General features: G+C 47.7%; 1 protein-coding gene and 1 long non-coding RNA gene across 6 annotated transcripts in view; one reads left to right on the forward strand and one right to left on the reverse strand.

Moving 5' to 3' along the window:
- Positions 1 to 14,697, reverse strand: part of LOC309365300 — a 140,387-nt gene extending 125,690 nt beyond the window's left edge. For both annotated transcript variants that reach the window (XR_014165983.1, XR_014165984.1), the window contains exon 1: positions 14,479 to 14,697. This is a non-coding gene — a long non-coding RNA (uncharacterized lncRNA). The remainder of the gene's footprint in view (positions 1 to 14,478) is intronic.
- ADAMTS9 (ADAM metallopeptidase with thrombospondin type 1 motif 9) overlaps positions 9,793 to 21,672 on the forward strand; it is a 139,645-nt gene continuing 127,765 nt past the window's right edge. For 2 of the 4 annotated variants that reach the window (XM_081901290.1, XM_081901291.1), the window contains exons 1-3: positions 9,794 to 11,517; positions 12,629 to 13,038; positions 16,085 to 16,247. In XM_081901290.1, the coding sequence (XP_081757416.1) occupies positions 11,412 to 11,517; positions 12,629 to 13,038; positions 16,085 to 16,247 (679 nt within the window). In that variant the 5' untranslated portion in view covers positions 9,794 to 11,411. Of the gene's footprint in view, positions 11,518 to 12,628; positions 13,039 to 16,084; positions 16,248 to 21,672 lie in introns of those variants that run through there. The other 2 variants (XM_081901292.1, XM_081901293.1) reach the window with 2 other exon arrangements.

Raw genomic sequence — 21,672 nt, forward strand, 5'->3', positions numbered from 1 at the left:
CCAAAAGTATTTTGATTTCCTTTTAGGGGTTGCACTGATCCAACAGAAGCCCTTAAACAGCCTTCTAAAATAAAACAAAGCACACACATAAAACCTAAGCTGCTGGAGACCAGCAACTATCCCTCCCTCTCATCCCACTGGCAGTTTCCTCCCATTTCACAAACAGATTTTCTTTTCTTAGTCTCTTTAATTATTTGACATGCTGTTTTTCTTTCCAGTGCTATAGCACACTTTGGCCATGTTTGATTTTTTTTTTTTTAAAGGAAGGGGAACCTGAGATGAGGTCATTATTCTGCAGCAAAACAGAACACTGCTCTAGCATGAACGGTGAAGGTGATGTGAAGAGGTCCTAATGTTAATAATATTTATTTGGACAAACATTTGTGGGCTCCCTCTGGCCTGCACATTGACCCAAACCACACCTGCACCTGATTGTGCAGATGTTCACCTATCCATCCTCTCTCCACAGTAGGAGGCACTGTCCAGCCTTGTGTTCTTTCCCCAACTAATTTCCCACAGGCTCACCTATTTTCTGCAGTCCCTTACCCCGAGCAGGTAACGTCAGAGCTCCACCACCGTAGACGTGGTTGACCTCCCTCAGCCTTCAAAGGCCTGCTTTCATCCCGAGCCAGGACAGAACGCAAGAACAATGGCTTTTCAGGGAAAGTGTGCCCAACAGACTGAAGTAATTTTAAGAACGGATTGGCCTCTTTTGTATTCCCGGGGTTTATTTTAACTTGTTTGGACATGTATATTACATTAGTTACTAATAGGCTGATGTGGTTTACAAAAATTGGACCTTGTAGGGTAGCGCTAGCTAGTGGCTGCAAAGCATGTTGAGAAACATCCTGACATGCATCCAGGAACATACCTAATTCTGCCAAACATGCTTCTCGCACTCTGCTTCCAGCTGGTCTGGGCTTGTTGCTAGGGGTGGGGTGGGGGGTAAACCACAGTTTGCCACATAATGACCACATGCGCAAAATATAACAGAGTTTCTCTACCAGTATTTGCACTAAGGCCTGCAACTCAGTGGTAAAGCATCCGTTTTGCATGCTGGAGGGCTCAGGATCAACCCCCCTCCCCCGGTGGGGCTCGAAATATCCTTTATCTGAAATCCTGGAGAAGTGCTGCCAGTCAATGTAGGCAAAATTGCATTTCCCAGGGGTTTTTGCTCTCTGGGATGTCTCACACTGTATTGTTTTTAATATTTGGTTGGAAGCCGCCCAGAGTGGCTGGGGAAACCCAGCCAGATGGGCGGGGTATAAATAAATTATTATTATTATTATTATTATTATTATTATTATTATTATGCAAATTTTAAGGCACCAGGGAAGGAAGTTGGTGGTTGTTTTAATTTGTAGCCAGAAAACAACTTTTGAGGAACATGCAGCGGTATTTGCAATGCATCTGAACAGTGGCGGAGCTTCATGCTCCAGCACCGGGGGCGGAGAGCAGGTGGGGGCAAGGCTGGTGTGTGTCCCAGGAGTGGGGCGCACCACCCAAAGGGGCGGGGTGCAAGTCCTGGGGGTGGGGGGCCCTGTCTGAGGGGGAGGGGCACCCAGCGTGGGTGGGGGGACAGCTGCAATGGAACCCCACCAGGATCGCACTGCTGAGGGCAGTGTACTCCCCCCGCCCCCTCTTCCTCTGCCCGTGCATCTGAACCCTGAAAGTTGTACAAGTCCATGTTCCTCAGAGCCTATAAACTTTGGTGATGTCTCTTTTAAATACACAAACCCATCAGTCCTCAAGGTTCTTAAATTAATCAGCTTAAACAAGATTGTTTCCTTCATTTCACACGCTTGAAACCTTTCTCTCCCTCCCTCCCTTACATTGTCCCCACTCTGCATTTCTGTAAATGTTGTTTTATTCACAAAGAGGTTTCCCTTATTTGTGATGAACTGAAATATTTCAATAGGGAAAGATGGCTAAAGTATTGCATATCAAAACAGTACAAGGGGTTCTGTGGGTTGATTGAATAAAACAACAAACTTTCTTATATAGACTTGGTAAAAACAAAAAAGTCCATTTACACCTTTTTAAAATATATCATAATTCTATTAGTCAAAGGCAGACACAAACTGAGATAGAATAAATTTAACAAAATCCCTTTCCCTAGTCTTTGCTGCAGAAATGAGAATTCTAGCAATTATTTCCATTATTATTTTGTGTCAGCCAATAAGAAACGGGGGGGTTATTAAGAGAAAGTAGAAAACAGAATCAGGCATACATGAAATTTCCCCCCCAAAAAATTGGCAAGGTGATTCATATTAAACTCTGATTTTACAACCATTGTTTTGATTCCTGCAAGAAAAAAAAAATCAGTTCCCGGGATTGTTGATTTGGAATCATCAGTACAATTTTCAGTACAATTTTCAGACCTGTGGATTGTTTTGTGGATTTATTCTGCACTGCATCATGGGACTTGCAGTGTCCAAGTTACTGAGCACATATAGGGTTCATAGGCTGCGCTGGTCTTATTAATTTCTCTTCCATCCCTTCAGACTTCCTCAAACATTTCAGCTGAGGTTTACTGCTAAAATCCAGTAAATCTAGGTAGCATCTGTTCTGCCAAAATAACAGGGTTTAGTAATGATCCTGTCCGGCTGAGAAGACATAATTTGAGCATACAATTGTAATGAAAGGGATAGGAAGAGTATTTCAATAATGGCGTCCTTCATACAAACCTGCTCGAAGTGCTTTATTCAACATTCAGTGCCCCTGCCTTTGGTCCACCCACCATCAGATATATGGTTGGAGGATCCTTGGAAGAACCAGACTTTGGGAGGCCCTCAGCTCAGTGCTACCAATGGGCTCCCCAACACACACACACACACACACACACACACACAATATGGTCATGCAGTCAAGCATGGATCCCATTTGAAAGTGGCCTCACTGGCCACCCATTGCTAAAATGGTCACCTGGGGGCAGGCTGAGGAGTGGCAGCATAGTTGGCTTGAGTCAGTATGAGGTAGTAGACACAGAGCGCCAATTGGATCTAGCCAGGACTCCAACTTTTACTGGCAAGGAATCCACCTTGCCTCTCCTATGGCATATCTTACTAAAATCGAAGTCCCTAAACACAGAAGGGCTTTCACCCATGCTCTCCCCTCAGCCGTTATTGAAGGCCGATACCGGAAGATTGACTACCCAGAAGACAATGCTCCTGTGACTTGGGACAAATAGAAACGTTAGAGCATGTCCTTCTCCAGTGCCTGTACAGTGGTACCTCGGGTTACATACGCTTCAGGTTACAGACTCCGCTAACCCAGAAATAGTACCTCGGGTTAAGAACTTTGCTTCAGGATGAGAACAGAAATTGTGCTCTGAAGGCGTGGCGGCAGCGGGAGGCCCCATTAGCTAAAGTGGTGCCTCAGGTTAAGAACAGTTTCAGGTTAAGAACGCACCCCCGGAATGAATTAAGTACTTAACCTGAGATACCACTGTATTCCAGAGACATCCTTACTAGTCTGATTTCCCCATACTTCATAAGTACCGAGGGGGCACAGGACAATTTTACACCTCCCTTTTGCTAGGAGGATGACCTGTGCCACAAATCAGCTTTAATGAACATATCAGAGTGTTCTGTAAATGATAGTTAAATCCTTTATATATCAAGCTTTTGTGCTCTTCCACACTCGCCCAATGTTCCTGACCCTTCTTTGGGATTCTTTTAGCTTCTTTTAAATTCTTACAGACTTTTATATTCACCTTGTCTAAACGCTTTTTAGATTTTAAATCCAAACGCTTTTTAGATTTTAAATGCTGGTCTATGACCGTAATAAAGATTTGCATTGAGTCAGTGTGAGAGGTAATGCAGTGCCAGCCTGACTAGTGGTGCTGAGCCTGGTACTTGGGACAGGGCCTTTTCATCTTAAATCTGAAATAACCTTTCTGAGGAGGTCTATTTGGCACACAGCTGTTTGCTTTTAGACAGGCAGGGAATACAATTGTACAAGCTTTCTCTGAGCACTGCTCTTAAAAGTGTCATTTTGATTGCTGCTGCTGCTGCCTTTTAACCTGCTTTTAGTTTTAATTATGTGGCTTTATTGTGCTGCTGTTTTATACATTATTGTAAGCCTCCTTGTGTATATTTATGAAGATGGGAAAGGAGTGCAGAAATAATTAAAAAAAACTTTTTAAGATAGGAATATTTTCATGTGGGTGAACAAGGGATTATTTCAATGGCTGATTTCTTTCTGCACCACTTGAAAATACATTGTTAATTTAACAACAACAACAACATCAGCATTTTGCTTACTAATGTAAATGCTTGCTCTAAGCTTTCAGCAAGCTAAAAAGCCCAAGGAAGCATAGCTAATACATAGCACACATCTTTCGAAATAATCTAGAAATAAGATCACAATGGATTATAATGGCGCGCTATTAGATTTTATCGCGCTTTTTCACATGGAGTGCCTTATGTGCCAGTAGACAAGAGAAGCTATAAAAACAATATCATTACTATTATTGTTTGAACTATCCAGGCAAATTTAGGCACTTTAAAATCCTGCTCTTCTTCAGAGCATTGTATCGTCCTCGTCATCACCAAAAGTTAATTCAGCCTAAGTTAATTCTGTACCGATATATAAACCATGTGGGATTTGCGAAGGGTTGTGGAAAGTCAAAGGCGCATTCACTGGGCATATGTTGGCAGTGCCAGTCAATCGTCCCTGTACAGGAATGACCCTGTGAATTGCATGTCCTTCTAGTTTTTTGTGGCATGGCTATTCTGTAGCAATAAGGTCAACTGAAATCAACCACAATTACAGTAGTACCTCAGGTCACATACGCTTCAGGTTACAGATGCTTCAGGTTACAGACTCCGCTAACCCAGAAATAGTACCTCGGGTTAAGAACTTTGCTTCAGGATGAGAACAGAAATCGTGCTCCGGCGGCGTGGCGGCAGCAGGAGGCCCCATTAGCTAAAGTGGTGCTTGAGGTTAAGAACAGTTTCAGGTTAAGAACAGACCTCCAGAACAAATTAAGTACCTAACCCAAGGTACCACAGTACTTACCGCATTAGTAAACTAGTTACAATGGTAACGTACCATGCAGGGAGGGGTCAATCAATATCATTTTCATGGCTTTGGCTGGCGAGGGCGGGATATAAATAAAAATTTATTATTTATTATTATTATTTGTAAGAACTCAGTCATTTAGTATGGCATCACCTGAACTTTGGAACTCCCTGCCTATTAAGATCTAGCAGGCGCCATCACTTTACTTTTTGATGTCTGCTAAAAACATTCTCATTTAGACAAGCCTACTTACGGTAGATTCTTAGAAAGTTGAGATAATTTTAATCCGTTTTAGTATTTTCACCTTGGTGTGTTTCAAAGTATGGCTGTGAATTTTTCTTGATTTTCTTGTTTTGTCTTTTTGTAAACTGAGGTTGTTGGGGGGTTTTTTACAGTCAAGTGGAGTATAAAGGTAAAGGGACCCCTGACCATTAGGTCCAGTCGTGGCCGACTCTGGGGTTGCGGCGTTCATCTCGCTTTACTGGCCGAGGGAGCCAGCGTACAGCTTCTGGTTCATGTGGCCAGCATGACTAAGCTGCTTCTGGCGAACCAGAGCAGCACACAGAAACGCTGTTTACCTTCCCGCTGGAGCGGTACCTATTTATCTAATTGCACTTTGACGTGCTTTTGAACTGCTAGGTTGGCAGGAGCAGGGACGGGGATTCGAACTGCCAACCTTCTGATCAGCAAGTCCTAGGTTCTGTGGTTTAACCCACAGCGCCACCCATGTCCCTTCAAGTGGAGTATAAATTTTATGAAATAGATAGATTATGGTTTCTCCATGTTTCCAGTCTTCAGTTCTCCATATTTCCACACCAATTCACATTTTTTAAAGTCCTGTAGAAAATTCATCAAACTTTTGTCGCTATTTTTCCTAATACACACATTTTCCAATGCTAGTTCCCCTAACATAAATTCACTAATGTATGCATTCTAATGCACTCCTTGCCCTACATGCATTATTGTGCACATTACCTAGCAGGAGAACTGCACTGTAAAATTCAAAGTGCAAATTTTGAAAGGTAGCTGTGTTATGGTTCCCATATTGTCTTGCAGATTTGGTAGCTTCTCCTTGAATTGAAATGAATTTCTCCCCTATCCCCAATGGCTTTTTTCAGCCAGAACTCAAGGGAACTCAGTTCCAACACTTCTCAGGTTGGCTCCATTGTCATTTTAAGAGAACAAGGGAGGTGTTCATGGTGAGTTCTGGCACCTCTTTTTCTAGAGAAATAGCACTGTAGTGTGTGTGTTTGTGTGTGTGTGTCATAAAAATATAGATAAAAAACCTTGTTACATTAATTTACTGACCTAACTTCACCCTAAAAACAGATTTACCTAAACTCTGCATAGTGCAACTTGGATTATTTACTAGAAAAAACAAATACCCTAGCCTGGGACTGCATACTGCTTGTTCTCATTGTATTTCATTCACTGCTTTTATTTTCTTCCATTTACTGCCCCCCCCCTTGCATTAAGTTTACCACGGAGAGCAGAGGGTCAAATACCCTTGCTTGAAATGGCTGCTGGAAACCGTTTCCCAGAAAGGCCAATTTCAGCAAGTGAGGTTTTCTCCCCTCAGGCCTGCTCTACAAGATGAAAAATGGCACCTATGAATAGGACCCTTGTCCTGCATTGAAGCTGAAAACCTTATCAAACCACACCTGCTCAACTTGTGACCTATACGCAACACACCAGAATTGTGTTGGTGGGCTATGGGGTCTGTCTAGTGCTTGATGACCCTATTGTTGTTGTTTTTCCAGTTTAGGCAAGTAGAAAAAGCAAGCCATTGACTGGGTCTGTAATATTAGGGTATTTAGAGCCCTGTTCACCCATTACTTGCCTGAGAAGGCAATGTGGGGTTTTTGGTTTTTTGAGGGGTTTAGTCCTGTCACCAAGGTTACATGGCTCCACCCAACCTCTCCCATGTTGAGGCTTAACTTTTCGAGGGTATCTTTTCTATCCACATGGGTTCCCCATGTAATTAAGGACTCTGATCTTTCAAGGTTCTAAATCACACAGGGAATCTGTTAAAATAGCAAAAAATGTATAGAACAAGTTCTAATAAGTGTTGGAAATGTAAAGAGAAAGAAGGCATGTTTTTCCACATGTAGTGGAATTGTAATCAAAAGCTATTGGGAAATGATTTATAATGAAATGAAAAAAATGTTTAAGATAACTTTTGGGAAAAGACCAGAAGCTTTTCTGTTAGGCATTACAGGCCAAGATTTGCCAAAAGAATGGAAGAAACTCTTTATGTATGCTACAACAGTGTTTCCCAAACTTTTTTGGGCAACGGCACACCTGTTTACTGAAAAAAAATCTCACGGCACACCACCATTAAAGCCCCGCCCCGTGACGTCAGCGCGCAGCGTCACGCCGGGAGGGACGCACAAAAGTGAAAGTTTTTTCCCTCCCCCTTGCCGGGGAACCTCCAAGCTTTGGGGGTGGGAGGAGGCAGCAGAGCGAGGGACTGAGGGACGGCGGCAACTGAGGCGGCGGCGGCTGTTGTGGTGGTGGCGGCGATAGCGGGCGGAGGAGGGGGCGGCGGCGGGGCTTGAGGAGCCGTCGCCGGGAGTTGCTGCTGCTGTTGTTGCTGCTGCTGCCCGGACATGCCGGCCTCCTCCTCCTCCGCTGTCTCGCGCTCCTCCCTTTTGCACGCGCTGCCCCGCCGCTCGGCACCACCACCGCGGAGCCGCCCCCGGCTCGACGCGGATCCTCGCCGCCGCCGCCTCTCACCGCCCGACTCGCCCGCCTCCCTCCCACGGCACACCAGCCAATGTTTGACGGCACAGTAGTGTGCCGCGGAACACCGGTTGGGAAACACTGTGCTACAACAGCGGCTAGGATGCTACTAACTAGCCCCCAGATGGAAAGACAACAAGATAACAACAAAAGAAGAATGGCAAGAAAAGCTGATGGAATATGCTGAAATGGTGAAACTTACTGGAAAACTAAGAGACAAGGACAATAAGAGACTTTAAAAAGGACTGGGAACCGTTTATGGTGTATCTACAGAAACATTGCAAAGAAGTGGACTCACAAGCAGGGTAAACACTTACAATTAAGAAAATAAACAAAAAAAGTTAAGAGACAATAAAGGAGTAAATAATAAAATGTAAGATGTGACTTGGGAAATAGGGCATAAAATGGTAAGAATATAACAATATTTAATTAAAAGATGACAAAATTAAGGTACAACAAATTAGGCAGGACAAGCAATATTTAAAGAATGAGAAGGGACAACTGAAGGAACTGAGGGGGATCTATATACAGTGGCGTAGCGTGGGTTGTCAGCACCCGGGGCAAGGCAAGTAATTTGCGCCCCCTAACCCGTGGATTTTAGCACTCGAGTGCGAGCGCCCCCCCCCGATGTTGCGGCCAGCCCTCCTGCACCCCCCCACGCTACGCCACTGGGGCTGGGGGCGAGCGAAGGAGCCAAGGACCCCCCCCCCTTAAGGCTCAGCAGGAATTTATTAAATTTATTATTTGCGGAGCCCCCGCGAGCCGAGGCAGCCGAAGCCCCCTCCCCTCGGGCGCCTCCCCGCCCCCTCCTCTCCTTGGGCTGTAGGTAGAGTCCGCGCTCCGAGGCGAGGCGCTCCACATCTGGGCTTGGCGAGCGCCTCTCCTCCTCCCGGCCGGGTCCGGAGGCTTCCAGCCGCGCTCCGTCCTCGCCCCCCCCCGGGCTGAGACTTGCGCTGAGAGCCGGAGCCAGCGGCGCCCCCTTCCGCCGGGAGACCCTCGCCCGCCCGCCGGCTTCCTCTCGGAGGGTTTTGGGGAGCGCAGGGCGCGGCGAGGCCCCTCGGAGCTCTCCTCCCTCCCAGTCGGCAGAAGCAGCCGCCGCCTGTGGCTGGGCCGAGGGGGTGGCGGCGGCGTCGGGGTGCGGAGGCTGCCCGTGTCCGGCCAGGCGGCGTCGGCGCTGCTGCAGCGGCTGCTCCTCCTGCGAGCAGTGAGTGGAGCGCAGCGGCGGCGGCGGGGAGCCCGGCGGAGGAAGGAACTTGTCCCTTCCCTCTGGACTCGCGCCCCCCAGATGTTGCGCCCGGTGCGGCCGGCACCCCTGGCACCCCCCACGCTACGCCACTGTCTATATATGCTATATGTGATAATGATTTTGTTGAAGATAAAATTGTATATATATATATCACACAGGGAATCTACACAGAGAGGAAGGTTCCCCACCTCGGAGGTTACCCCTCAACAATGTGAGGTGGGCAGAGGAGCTGCACAGCCTTAGGGGTGGGACTAAACACGAGGCCCCACCACAGCCATTTTGTGTCCATGTTGCCCCTTCACACAAGTAACACACAAAGAGGGTTTTTAAGAAGCCAAACTCCTGGTCCTGTTCACACCATGCATTTTAAAGCACTCTACTGTTTTCCCCAAAGGATTCTGGGAGCTGTAGGTGGTTAAAGGTGCCGGGACTTGCTAGAAGACCCCCCCCCCCAATTCCCCTCAGAGTTACAATCCTCAAAATGGTTTTAACAATCTCTTTTCACAGGAAACTCTGGGAATTACAGCACTGCGGGGGGAATTGGGGTCTCCAAACAACTCTCAGCATGTTTAACAAACTACAGTTCCCAGGATTCCTTGGGGGAAGCGATGGCTGTTTAATTCAGGCATAGGCAAACTCGGCCCTCCAGATGTTTTGGGACTACAACTCCCATCACCCCTAGCTAACAGGACCAGTGGTCAGGGATGATGGGAGTTGTAGTCCCAACACATCTGGAGGGCCAAGTTTGTCTATGCCTGCTTTAATTCATCATTAACTACCATTCTGTATTATTCTGGTTTGAGTGGCATCACCTTGGTGTTCCACTGGTGCCATATGTTGATTGGCCAGTGGGAGCTGTCGCCAGCTTTCGATTGGGGCCACATATGTATTGGTATTGTGGTGATATCACTGTAGGTTCCTATAGGTATAGTGGCAGCACCTAGCTGGGCCATAGGATCACCCTATCAAGCGTGAACTTTGGCTTCCTTTGAATTAGGCAACTCATGTTGTGGAACTTTACTCCGGAGTAAATCACAATGAATGAGGCTTACTTCCAAGGAAGTATATCTTGTTCTAAATACTTTGCAAGAGGTCCTGCGGTTTCACTAAGAAAAACTAACAACAAAAAAATCCAAATAAGCAGAGAATAAACAAAAAACCAAGGGAGAAAGGTAAGATTCTTGTGGCTGGTGACCTCTCCCCCCCCTTCTTTCTCTCTCAGTATCAAAGGAAGCGACAAAGGGTTTTTCCACACTCCATAAAGTGTTAATAATACGCGCGATTGTTCCAGATTAACTCTCAGTCCAAGGAACGATAAATAGGTGCTGCCGCCTATACTTTTCAAAGTAGCTTCCTTCTTCTTCTTTTTGGAAGAAAACAAATTATAGAGAAGGGGAGTAATTCAAGCGGGCAGTTTTGGCTTTCAGCAGACAGGGGTGGAGAGAGAGAGAGAGAGTGACGAAGGAGGAGTGCAAAAAGGAAACCGAAGAGCCGGCCACTAAAAACTTTTTGTGGAAATGATTATATTGTGCCACATTTATTGGCAGCCCAGGCTGCATAATTCAACCACCCCCAACCCCGGCCCTGATTGCTCTTCCAAAAGCTTAAGATCTCGGATCTCTCGTGCCTTTTGGGCTCGGTTTCGGAAGGAGGCCCAGCCCTTTCGATTTCCACCCGAACCTGCAAGAACCAACATTTCATTTGGAAAGGCGAATCCCAGAGCCTCGCTGCGGGACACTCTTCTCGCAAGTAACGCGGGGGACACGGACGCACGCACGCAACCAACTCCTTCTCTCTCAATCCCCTCCTTAAAGGGAGGCGGGATCTCCGGGCATTTGATCTCTGCGATCCCGCCCCTACTCCGGTATCCTAAAGTGGTTCCCAAGCACTCTCTAGTCCGGCAGGCAAAAGGGGGGAGAGGGAGAGAGGGGTGGGTGGGAGAGCAAAGGAGGCAGCCCACCAAAAGTGCAGCGGCGTCTTTCCCGCGCCCCCCCCCCCCGCACGCCAGCCCCTCTTCCCTGCACTATGGTGCACCCGATCCACCGCGCTCGAGTCTTTCCGCTCCTGCCGATCAACAACTCTCCAGAGCGGGCAGTGGTGGCCACAGCAGAAAGCGACTCGGATCGGAGGGATCCCCACGTTTAATAAAAGTGAAGTTGCGGGAGGTGGAGGAGGAGGGAGGGAGGGAGGGAAGAAGGAGAGAGGGAGGGAGGAGGGGAGGCAGCCAAGGAGAGTGGGGGAAAAAGCTCTCTCTGAAGTTTTGGCTCCAACAACCCCCCCCCCCCCCGCTCTCCTCGCTCCCCCCCACCCCACCTCCAAGCAGCAAGAAGGCGAAAGAAGGGGACGAAACGGGGGTGTGGAAAGGCTGACCCGCTGCAACGGAGCGGCACAAACCACCATGCAGCTTGTGTTATGGGCAGTGGGATTAAGCACGCTCTTCCTGCAAGACTTCTTGAATGTAGCCGGTGCAGCAGCAAGGAAGGAAAGGTTGCATCTGAGACAAGGTAAGATACAGCAGCGCCTGAAATATTTCTTTTTTAAAAAAATAAAAATAATTGTCTTTTTCTTTTTAAGTTTGGCATTGCTTTGCTCGTGGCGGGGTGGGGTGAAGGGGGTGTCACGCTTTTCTTTTCAACGCAAATCTGCAAAGCGCAGAAAGCGTTCCTAAGCAATTGGAGCTCCAGACGTATCCAGTCTGCTAGCAGCTCCGCCTACAAATATATGTATGCTGTGCTTAAGATTTCGAAACACTTGCAGCCCCGCAACATTGCTGTCGGTAGTTCAGCCTGCTTTGCTTTTCTCTTTCGCTGCCTGTGGCTGGAAAGCAGCCTCCCTAAACATTTTTTTAATAAAAAACAAAACACAAAACCTAAAACTCCAGCACTTGTGCCATGTGTACTTCTGCTGCAAACAGCTGGACATTTCGGTTGGCTCTTTTTGTGCTCAGTGTTTAAAGGCAAAAGTTTTGCATTGGGGAGGGCGGGGGGAAGGGAGCTCCTGTTAGCAAACCTGTTAATTCGTTCACCTCCCGAACGTTTCCTTGGGCTGAACTGAACTGCTTGGCTCAGCCTCAGAAGGATGCTGTTTGCAGTGGCCCAGAACTAAGTGCTTTCTTTCCAGAGCCGCATAGGGTTTTAGGAGATGTCAACCTTCCGGTGCACATACATTCATATATACCTGTGTGCATTTTGCGGTGGTTAAGGAATTTTACATCCCGTTTTTGCAATTGCTGCTGAGTGCATGTGCTGTTCGCAGTGCTTAGCGTGGTTACATAAGAGCGGAAAGTTTTTTTTCCCCCTCACAGGCAGCCTCTGCCCTATTGCTCTAAACCGCCAGCTTCCTTTACCTTTGTGAGCGTTTGCAGAATGCACATCAAATATTTCAAGTAAATGAGGCAAGGGAGAAAGATGGGCAGTGTTCAGAAAAAGCACCTTCCACAGTCACTCACTGTGACTTTCCCACAGATAAGGAAATGGCCCCTCTATGGGGCAGTTGCTGGTTTCCCTTGGTACTGGATTCCTCACAGTCCCATGGGGTGGAAATAATATTGTATAGTGCACAGATGCACACACTCGCATCCGCTCACAGAGGATCTGTTTTGTTCCCTCTCGACAGCTAAACTGCTGGAGACTCTGAGTGAGTACGAGATAGTGACCCCCACCCGGGTGAATGAGTTTGGAGAGCCCTTCCCTCCCAAGGTCCACTTTCGAAGGAAGAAGCGGAGTCTCAATTTGGACGCTGAGGCCTGGGGCCCGGATGCTACCTCCTCCTCTTCCCCATCTCCCAGCGCCGTCCAAGCGCACTATAGGCTCACAGCCTTTGGGCAACACTTCTTTTTCAACCTTACAGCCTATTCGGGATTTATTGCTCCTCTCTTCACTGTCAGCCTCCTGGGAGTACCTGAGGTTAACCAAACAAACTTTTACACCGAGGAGGAGGAAAGTGACATTAAGCACTGTTTCTACAAAGGACATGTCAATACCGAGCCCCAGCACACAGCAGTCATCAGCCTCTGCTCTGGGATGGTAAGTTAAGTGGCCTTCTTTTGCTGGTCTTGGCTGTGGATGGAGTTTTGTTGTCACAAGATGGACAGCCCCTCTTGTTGTTTATAGGGGCAGGGGTGGGGTGGGGTGGAAGGAATTCATTCTCAGCCCTTGATTCTGAACCACAATTGGGGATGCTTGGGATTATGTCACCCTTTTTTTAAACATCCTTGCCCCGTGGCCCTATTGGAACCTGTCTGCATGTAGGAGGAGTGCTGAAGTTAAAGATAAGACTTTTAAACAAAGCAAAACTCCTGTTTGTTAAAAGTTGTTTGCTGATGGATATCAGAACTGGCTGCTTTCCTTCCTTCAGCATCTCTCCCCCCCCCCCCCGCCTTATTTACAAAGCACTCTTTTTTAAAAAAAGCGATACAAAAGTTAAGGAATTGCCATTGTGTTCCGAGGCTAGAGCAGTAGATCAAAAATCAAAGGATTCACTTTTGAGGAGAGCTCGTTTTGATTGATGGGGAAGAGGGAAAAGCAATGCGGGGAGGGAGAAAGGAGGGTTGGGGGGGCAAGGATCTGCCAGGAACAAGCAGTGAACATTAGCAAATTCTGGGGTTTTTTTTCTCCCAAAGGTCATTAGAGCCAAGTCCTTCTCTCCCTCCTATTCCCATTGACAAACACATGAGCAGTGTCTAGCCAAGGAGACTTAACAGGGGAACTGCAGGGCTCTGACGTGAGGCTGGGATTGCGATGGGAGAGGAAGCTGGGAGGTGGGGTTACCCCAGGCGGCTTTTTGGAGGAGGGGGCAGATGGGTGGGTTTGGTGGGAGGAGGATTCGCAGTCAGAAGAACCCCAAACAAGGGTGGTGCTCTGAGCCCGAGAGCCATTTAAGGTGGAAGGAAACAAATAGAAGCAGCGTGTGGTTTTCCCCTTTTCTTCCCCCCTCGCTCCCCCTAGGGACGAAAGTTTACTGCTCTACAGCTCTGCAACTTGGAAGTTTCTTGAAAAGTGTCCTTAAAGCCGGCAGGGCTCCTCTCTAGTTTAACAGGTTTTAAGTTGAAAAGCATGGCATGGTGTCAGACAGTGTGCGCAGTTCTTGCTAAGGAAGCCTGCCCAAGGATGGGGGTATATAGTCAGGATAGATACTGCTACTTTGATCCAGTAGGTGGGTTTGCGGGAAGAGTGGTACGGTTCCCAGCTTTCAGAGCACCAAAAGAGTAATTTGATTAAGCTGTCATTTCCCCACTTGGAAGAAGTCCTGTTTTAAGAAGTTGTAAGAAAGCTTTGGGTCCTGCTGTCAAAACCTGACGCTCATCAGCTTTCTGTCCCAGTTGCAAGGGGAAGAAAAAAGACGAGAGGTTTTGCTTTTCTCCCCCCTCCCCAATCCCCCCTCTGTTCCAGAGAGAGAGAGAGAGAGAGAGAGAGAGAGAGAGAGAGAGAGAGAGGTGCAAGCAGCTAAGTTTTCGCCATACTTACCAGGCAGAACTGTTCTGGTGTTGGGGTTGCCTGGGGCAGTGTCCCACAGGTGTACATCAGAGGTGGAAAAGTGATGCAGTGACAGGTAGCCCGTTTTCTCCCCCCGCAAAACCATGCTCCTTTCCTCCAAGATTCTGCTTGCGCAGTTGTAGTAAACCTCTGTGCCATTGTTGTTGTGATGTTCTGATGCTTAGGGGGCGGAGGCAGTGGAGGGGAGGGAGGGCCCAGGGCTCTGCGGAAAGAGCCACCAGGGGGTGGGAGTGTGTTCTGCCAGCCCTCTAGACAAGCATGGCTTACCAGAAGAGGAGGGGAAATAACACTCATTTTCCTAACTGAGCTCAGGCACTGTGCCTTCCTACTGGGATCGACCTTAAGGGAGTCCAGGAACTTCCCAGCCTCTTCAGCCTGCTGGGAACTTAAGGTGGAAAGGCGAGGAAGACGTCAAGAGAGATCTTCCCTCCACAAGCCCCTGTGGGGAATGGTGGGAATGGGACCGAGCAGGGCCCTGTTTGTAATTTGATTGGATCCGTAAGAGGGGCCACCTCTGCAGCGAGTGTCTTTAAGTGTTCCTGAGATTTGATCTCTTGTGCCACCTCCAATCTTGATCGTGTTTGAGAGATCCAGGATGATAACCTACAAATAAGACGTCCGACAAAGCTGCGGGTTGAAAGGTTTGGGACTGATGAAGCGACGTTTCTCTCTCAGTTCACTGATCCATGCCCAGTGCTGCCGGTTATTCCAGAAAAAGTGGCAGTCCCCACCTCCGTCCAAGAATACATAAATACCTCAAGGTGCAGCTCGTGGCCGGGGACAACTCTGGGAAAAAGCAGAACATCTGAGAAATTCCCCCCTGCTGGCTTGCTCATTTGATTGCACCACAGTGGTAGAGTTAGTGTGTGGTTTGCACAGTATTTAAACAGTTCAAGGAGTCAAAGAGCAGGACAAAGTCATTTGCTTACTACTTCATTGTGGTACCTAAGATTCTTTCTGGCCATTGAGTTTATATTCAAGGAGCTGCAAGTGGATGTTGTTCCTCTGCGGCCGGGGTAGGAAACTGGTGTGATCTCCAGATGCTGGTGGACTCCAACTCCCATCAACCCCAGCTAGCATGACCAGTTGTTGGGGATGATGGGAGTTGCAGTTCAGCAATGTCCAGAGGCATGCAGTTTCATCATCCCTGCTCTGCAGGCCTTCAAACATGTCACGTAGTATTCACCTTAAGGAATCTTGGGAAAGAGCCGACGATGCAAAGCAAATACTGTACATGCCAAAGCCACCCAAATGTCATGCAAATGCAGCCTTTGCTCAAATTCCCATTCTTAGCAGGAGTTTAGAAACAGAGTGACCAGATGTTTTCAAATGTTTTGGAAGCCACCCAGAGTGGCAGGGGCAACCCAGCCAGATGGGTGGGTTATAAATAATAAAACGATGATGATGAGGCAAGCCTTGCCTGTTGGAATCCCTTCTTCTGCAAACCTCTGAAAGGTAAGGAGTCCTGTCCGCTTTTGCCCCCTTCTGCCCTGTTTCAGAGTCTTTGAATGAATCTTCTCCCGCCTCGGCACAGCTCTGTCGGAAGCTTCATGGTATTATTTTCATTCCTTCTCAGCTCGGCACGTTCAGGTCTCATGATGGAGAGTATTTTGTAGAGCCACTGATACCGCCTGACCAGCAAGAGTATGCAGAAGAGCACAAAAAGCCACACGTGGTCTACAGACACAGCGTACCTCCGACAGCCGTGTCAAGGGACAAGCAGACTTGTGACACTTCAGGTAATCCCATATTTTGCTTTCCCCTGACCTTTAGCATTGAGTTTGCAGGAGTTAAGAATAATTTTGAAACCATCCAAGATAGCCCACGAGGATTGGAATCCTAAATCGGGGATGAAGAACTGATGGATGTGGGCTGCTTACTTTCTAAGAATATCTCCCTGGAATGGATAACCTAGTCCCGTTGCTCATTTGAGTTTGCTTTGGGCTCTAGCTTTATTGATTGCCCCAAGGCAAAGCTCAGCTCCTTTCAGGTCTGCCTTTCATCTCTTGTGCTTGAATTTTCCCCTTTTTGTTTCGCACTGCTTGTGGAGCTGTGGCTCTTTTCTCCTTCAAACTACAAGGGCACAATATTGCATGAAACCAAGTCCATAACGCCCTGAGGCAGGAGGGAAGGGGAGAGCTCCTTCGGCCTTCTCTCATAGTGTTTGTGCACAAATACATTTACTTATAATGTAAGTAAGGGATGCGGGTGGCGCTGTGGTCTAAACCACTGAGCCTCATGGGCTTGCCGACAGAGGGTTGGCGGTTCAAATCCGCACAACAGGGTGAGCTCCCCTTGCTCTGTCCAAGCTCCTGGCTACCTAGCAGTTTGAAAGCACACCGGTGCAAGTAGATAAATAGGTACTGCTCCGGCAGGAAGGTAAATGGTGTTTCCGTGTGCTCTGGCTTCTGTCACGGTGTTCTGTTGTGCCAGAAGTGGTTTCGTGGACAAACGCCAGCTCCCTCTGCCTGAAAGCAAAATGAGCGCCACAACCCCATAGTCGCCTTTGACTGGACTTAACCGTCCAGGGGTCCTTTACCTTTATGTTACATTTACTTTATGTTACATTTACTTATAAGAATAAATACATAAATAAATTTATTTATGACCCTTGGTGTCCCTTCCAAGTTTCCAACTCTATGATACATGCTTAAAACTGAAGATACAGTTAATGCAATGCAGCCTGGTGTTGCTACTTTCATTAACATAAGAATGTAAGGAGAGCCCTGCCTCCAACAGTGGAGATACATCATAGCTATGGTGGGCTCTTGATCGCCTTACTTTCTTTTGCCTTTTGTTCCTACATCTGTGCTGGCTCTTCCAAGATTTAGCTTCACTGGATGACACTGAGTTCTAGTATTAGATAAAGGTCCACTTTCTTCACACCATGCACAATCTTATACACTGATTTGGAAGACAAGAGCTGGGAGTAAGAACACCACTTAACGATACAGGCCTATAGAACCTTGCAAAACATTTCAGATGAGACCTCTTGGTCACAGGCTGATGTTGACCACTAAAACGACACTCCGGGAGAAAGGCCCTGCTCCACTCCCATCTCACATGCTTCCCTAGCATCCGGCGTAAATATCCGTAGCGGGTTTGCATGGGGGGAACCATCCATCGCTGTGCCAGGAGACAACAACAATGTTCTCGCCAGTTGCCTCATTGCAATACATCCGCGCATTTATGAGAGAGGCATGAAGAGCCATATTTGCCTAAAACACATGTATGGATTTTTGTGTGTGTGTCCACATATATTTGGGGAGCAGGGATGCCATTGACTTCCGTTGCGCTTTGCTGTTATTACAGAATCCTTGAACCCCTTCAATACAGGAATATGCAACTGTCTCATACAAGGGTTGAACCATGGCATGATCAGCACAAACACTCTCTGTCTATAACTAGATTCCCCCTGCCCCAACTTCAACACAACATGTCTTTTTCTCTCTGCGTGTCTGTTTGCATCCAGTACAGTAGTACCTCAGGTTACATATGCTTCAGGTTACATACGCTTCAGGTTACAGACTCCGCTAACCCAGAAATAGTACCTCAGGTTAAGAACTTTGCTTCAGGATGAGAACAGAAATCGTGCTCCGGCGGCACCGTGGCAGCGGGAGGCCCCATTAGCTAAAGTAGTGCTTCAGGTTAAGAATAGTTTCAGGTTAAGAACGGACCTCCAGAACGAATTAAGTACTTAACCCGAGATACCACTGAAATTTACTTTTTACTGTCCCTGTATTCCAACTGCCTGGGCGCATTTCGGCCTAGTCCAACGGCAGCCACACATTCTAGTGTAGCTGTTGTTTGTTTTCTCGGGTTGTGTGCCATCCATGCCATGCAGGAGAGAGGCAACCCGGAACAGGAGAGATTTGGGAGCTGTGAGGTGTTTGGAGACACAAACTACAGTTGCTGGGATTATTTGGTGAGGAAGCCATGACTCTCAATGCGGAATAAGCGCTTTAAATGTGGGCTTCTACAGAATGAATACTGAACCTGAAACCCCCAGTGCTGGTCCTCACACTGAGTAGGATTGTGTCAGAATTTTGCCTGTGAAATAACTTAAGTCTCTCTTGTTCCAGGTCCCCTCTCTTCTGCTCCAGGTGCCATCTTTGATTGCTATTCGTAACATGATTCCAGCTTGTCAAATACCATGCTGGGGGTGGTCAGGCAAACCTCTCACATATTTAAATGCCACATGGAGGGGGTGGCTGTTCCCTGAGACTGCTCACAACACCTGCCTGTAGCAGCGTGTTTGGCGAGCGGGTAAAGAGGTCCCCTGCGCGTGTACTAGCTATGCACATAAAACAACCTTTTGCAAGGGTCTTTCTGGGTCCTACAGAAGAAGCCCTGTTTGCATACATCAATACATGTCTCAGGTCCTTTGTGCTCACTGAGCATGGAAGTGAAAAGCATGACTGGCAGATGAATCAGTGGCCAGGGAGGGGGCTATCCTTTGACCTCAAACATGTTTAAGATGCGCAAAGGGGTTTGTTTATATGCAACCGTATTGGCCCAAATATAAGCCACACTCCCCCCCCCCAAATTCTGACAGTGAAAAGTTAAAGTGCGACTTATATCCGCGGCCTTATAATGTCACTGCTGAAACAGCCTAGGATGCCACCATGAGGGCTGTTGGGGGTGCGGGACAATGGTGCCCGCCTCGCCCGCCGCTCCCAAGCCTCCCCTGAGCCGTTAGAGCGAAGGGGGGGAGGCTGCTGGCAAAGTGGGCGGGAGCATGGGGCAATGGCGCACAGCCTGCCGGGGTGGCGGATTGCTGGTGGCCAGCCACCAGTGCCTCCGCTTCCTGCTGTGGGCCTCTGCTGTCGGGGGGGTGTGTGTGCCCGCCCAGTGCCAGGAGCGGTGGGATGGCGAGTGCCGGCGGGGGCTGCCGTGCTGCCACTGCCATGCGACCCCCCTCTGCCTGTCCCACCGCTGTTAACGTAGCAGGGGACGCCTACCTGGTGCTGTGTGAGGCGAGCTGCGCCCTCCACAGAATGTCTCTTCTTGCCCAGTCACCCCCACTGCTGCTGTTAGGGCCCACCCAGCATGGACGGGGCAGCTGGCGGCGGGTGCGGGTGCCCGGGTGGGCCACCTCCCCCAGCTGCACTGTGTAAGGCTGGCACTTTGGAGGAGTGTGAGGGCCTCTTCCGCAGGCCCCCTTCATTTCCCAGTGCGCCATGTTGGTCCTATAGTGCCACAATTTTTCGCTTGGACCATGTGGTCGCTGCCATGTGGTCATCTTATATTTGAGTATTGTCTTTTTCTCTTCCCCACCCCCCAAATGTTAAAGGTTTGGTTTATATTTGGTTGCGGCTTATATTTGGGCCAATACAGTATGTGAGAATATAAGGCGTAATGAAGCTGATCATTCATTCACTAAGGCGTAATGAAGCTGATCATTTGCCTTCACTATGAATGTTTTTGTTGCGGGGGAGGAGGGGGGGAAGAGACGTTTCCGCCTTTTTTCTAATGCAGCTTGGTCACTTCTTTCTTACTTCCCATATTTGCTGTATTTGCATCCCCAGTCATTGAATTCAGCACCAATCCTTTTTAAAATCAAACCTAGCTCAATACATGGTTCAAGTTCAAGCTGATTGACAATTCTGAAAATGATTTAATATCGATTTTATGTGGTTGTACCCAGGAGATATACTCCAGGAGATATGTACCTCCGGAAGCTGTGGGCATTTATAGATAATTTCAAATGAAGATAGACTTTTTAAAAAATAACTTTTTTGTTTTTAATCCGTTGTTACCCATTCCAATACTCAAGTGGAATATTCTGGCATACAATTTCCCCCCTAGCAATGATTAGGGGGGAATGGGGGTTGGAGAGAACAGTTTGCCAATACACAGTAAATAATGAAATAATGCAAAATTTGAAAACAAATCTATACTTGCACACGTCTTTGTAATCGCATAAACAGAGAAAATAAAGTACACGATGTTCTTATACTACAGGAAAAGGGTTAACAGCTGCCTCCACCGCTCTTGCAATTCTTATGAAACACTATCTTAATAATAAACATTGCTTTGATTCCTAAACCACTCTCAATACCTCTTTTCCAATATCTTTATATAGAACTTTACAAACCTGTAGCGGGATCTATTTATGCCAACATCGTAAAGAGACTTCTCTCCCCCCCCCCCATTACCATAGTTGCTTCCCACAGTTTCTCTTGTGATATTTTATGTATTAATATCCTGTGCCAGATGTCTGTGTACTATTCCCCTTAGAGATGACGTTCATTGTTTTGATGTGCTTTTAAACGGTATTTGGCTCTCAAGGTCCAGGCATCTGCCACAGCACTCATCCCGAGCTAATTCTCTTTGTGTTGTGGGCAGGTAGACTTTTGCCCAGGCCATCACCTTAATCATAGCTGCTTTGTTGTGGTTTTTCTTTATCGTTAATCTTTCATGTTGTGTTGATTTGAAGCAGGAATTCATTTGATTCCAGTTTACTTAGCCGTGTTGACTGGAACTAGTGGAGCAAAAATTAGTATTAGGGGTAAAGCGAGTGGGTGAGGCAAAACCCCTTGCCAGGGGTTGCGTTAACATGTGAAAAGGCTGTGGGGAGTAAGCTTGCCAGCTCTGCTGTCCACCACTCGTTCCGATGGCCTGCCATGAGTTGGAAGCCGAAATCCTGGAGCAGGGATCTGCATAACGAAAGCCCTGCAGGATCAGACCACAGGCCCATCTAGCTTCCTGTTCTTAAAGCAGCCAAAGAAAGCTGACATGCTGGAGATGAGGGCAGCAACATTCTCCCCACTTGGGATTCCACCGCCCTCAAGAGCAGAGGAGGCTCCTCATGTTAGAATCCTGATTTTTCCAGTTTGGGGACCTTCCACAAGTACATGGGGCTCCCCACTTCAGTCAACGCTCCTTCAGTTCATGGGTGAGGTAGGTGGAATAGTAGTGGGGGTGGTAGTAGTGGGGGTGGAGTTGACACTCACCCCTCCCATGGAGCACCCACCCCATGTTACCATATTTTTGCTCTATAAGACTCACTTTTCCCCTCCTAAAAAGTAAGGGGAAATGTGTGTGTGTCTTATGGCGCGAATGCAGGCTGTGCAGCTATCCCAGAAGCCAGAACAGCAAGAGGGTTCACTGCGCAGCAATTCCTCTCGCTGTTCTGGCTTCTGGGATTCAAAATATTTTTTT

This window comes from Podarcis melisellensis (assembly GCF_964234715.1).
Source record: "Podarcis melisellensis genome assembly, chromosome: 2".
Taxonomy (NCBI): domain Eukaryota; kingdom Metazoa; phylum Chordata; class Lepidosauria; order Squamata; family Lacertidae; genus Podarcis; species Podarcis melisellensis.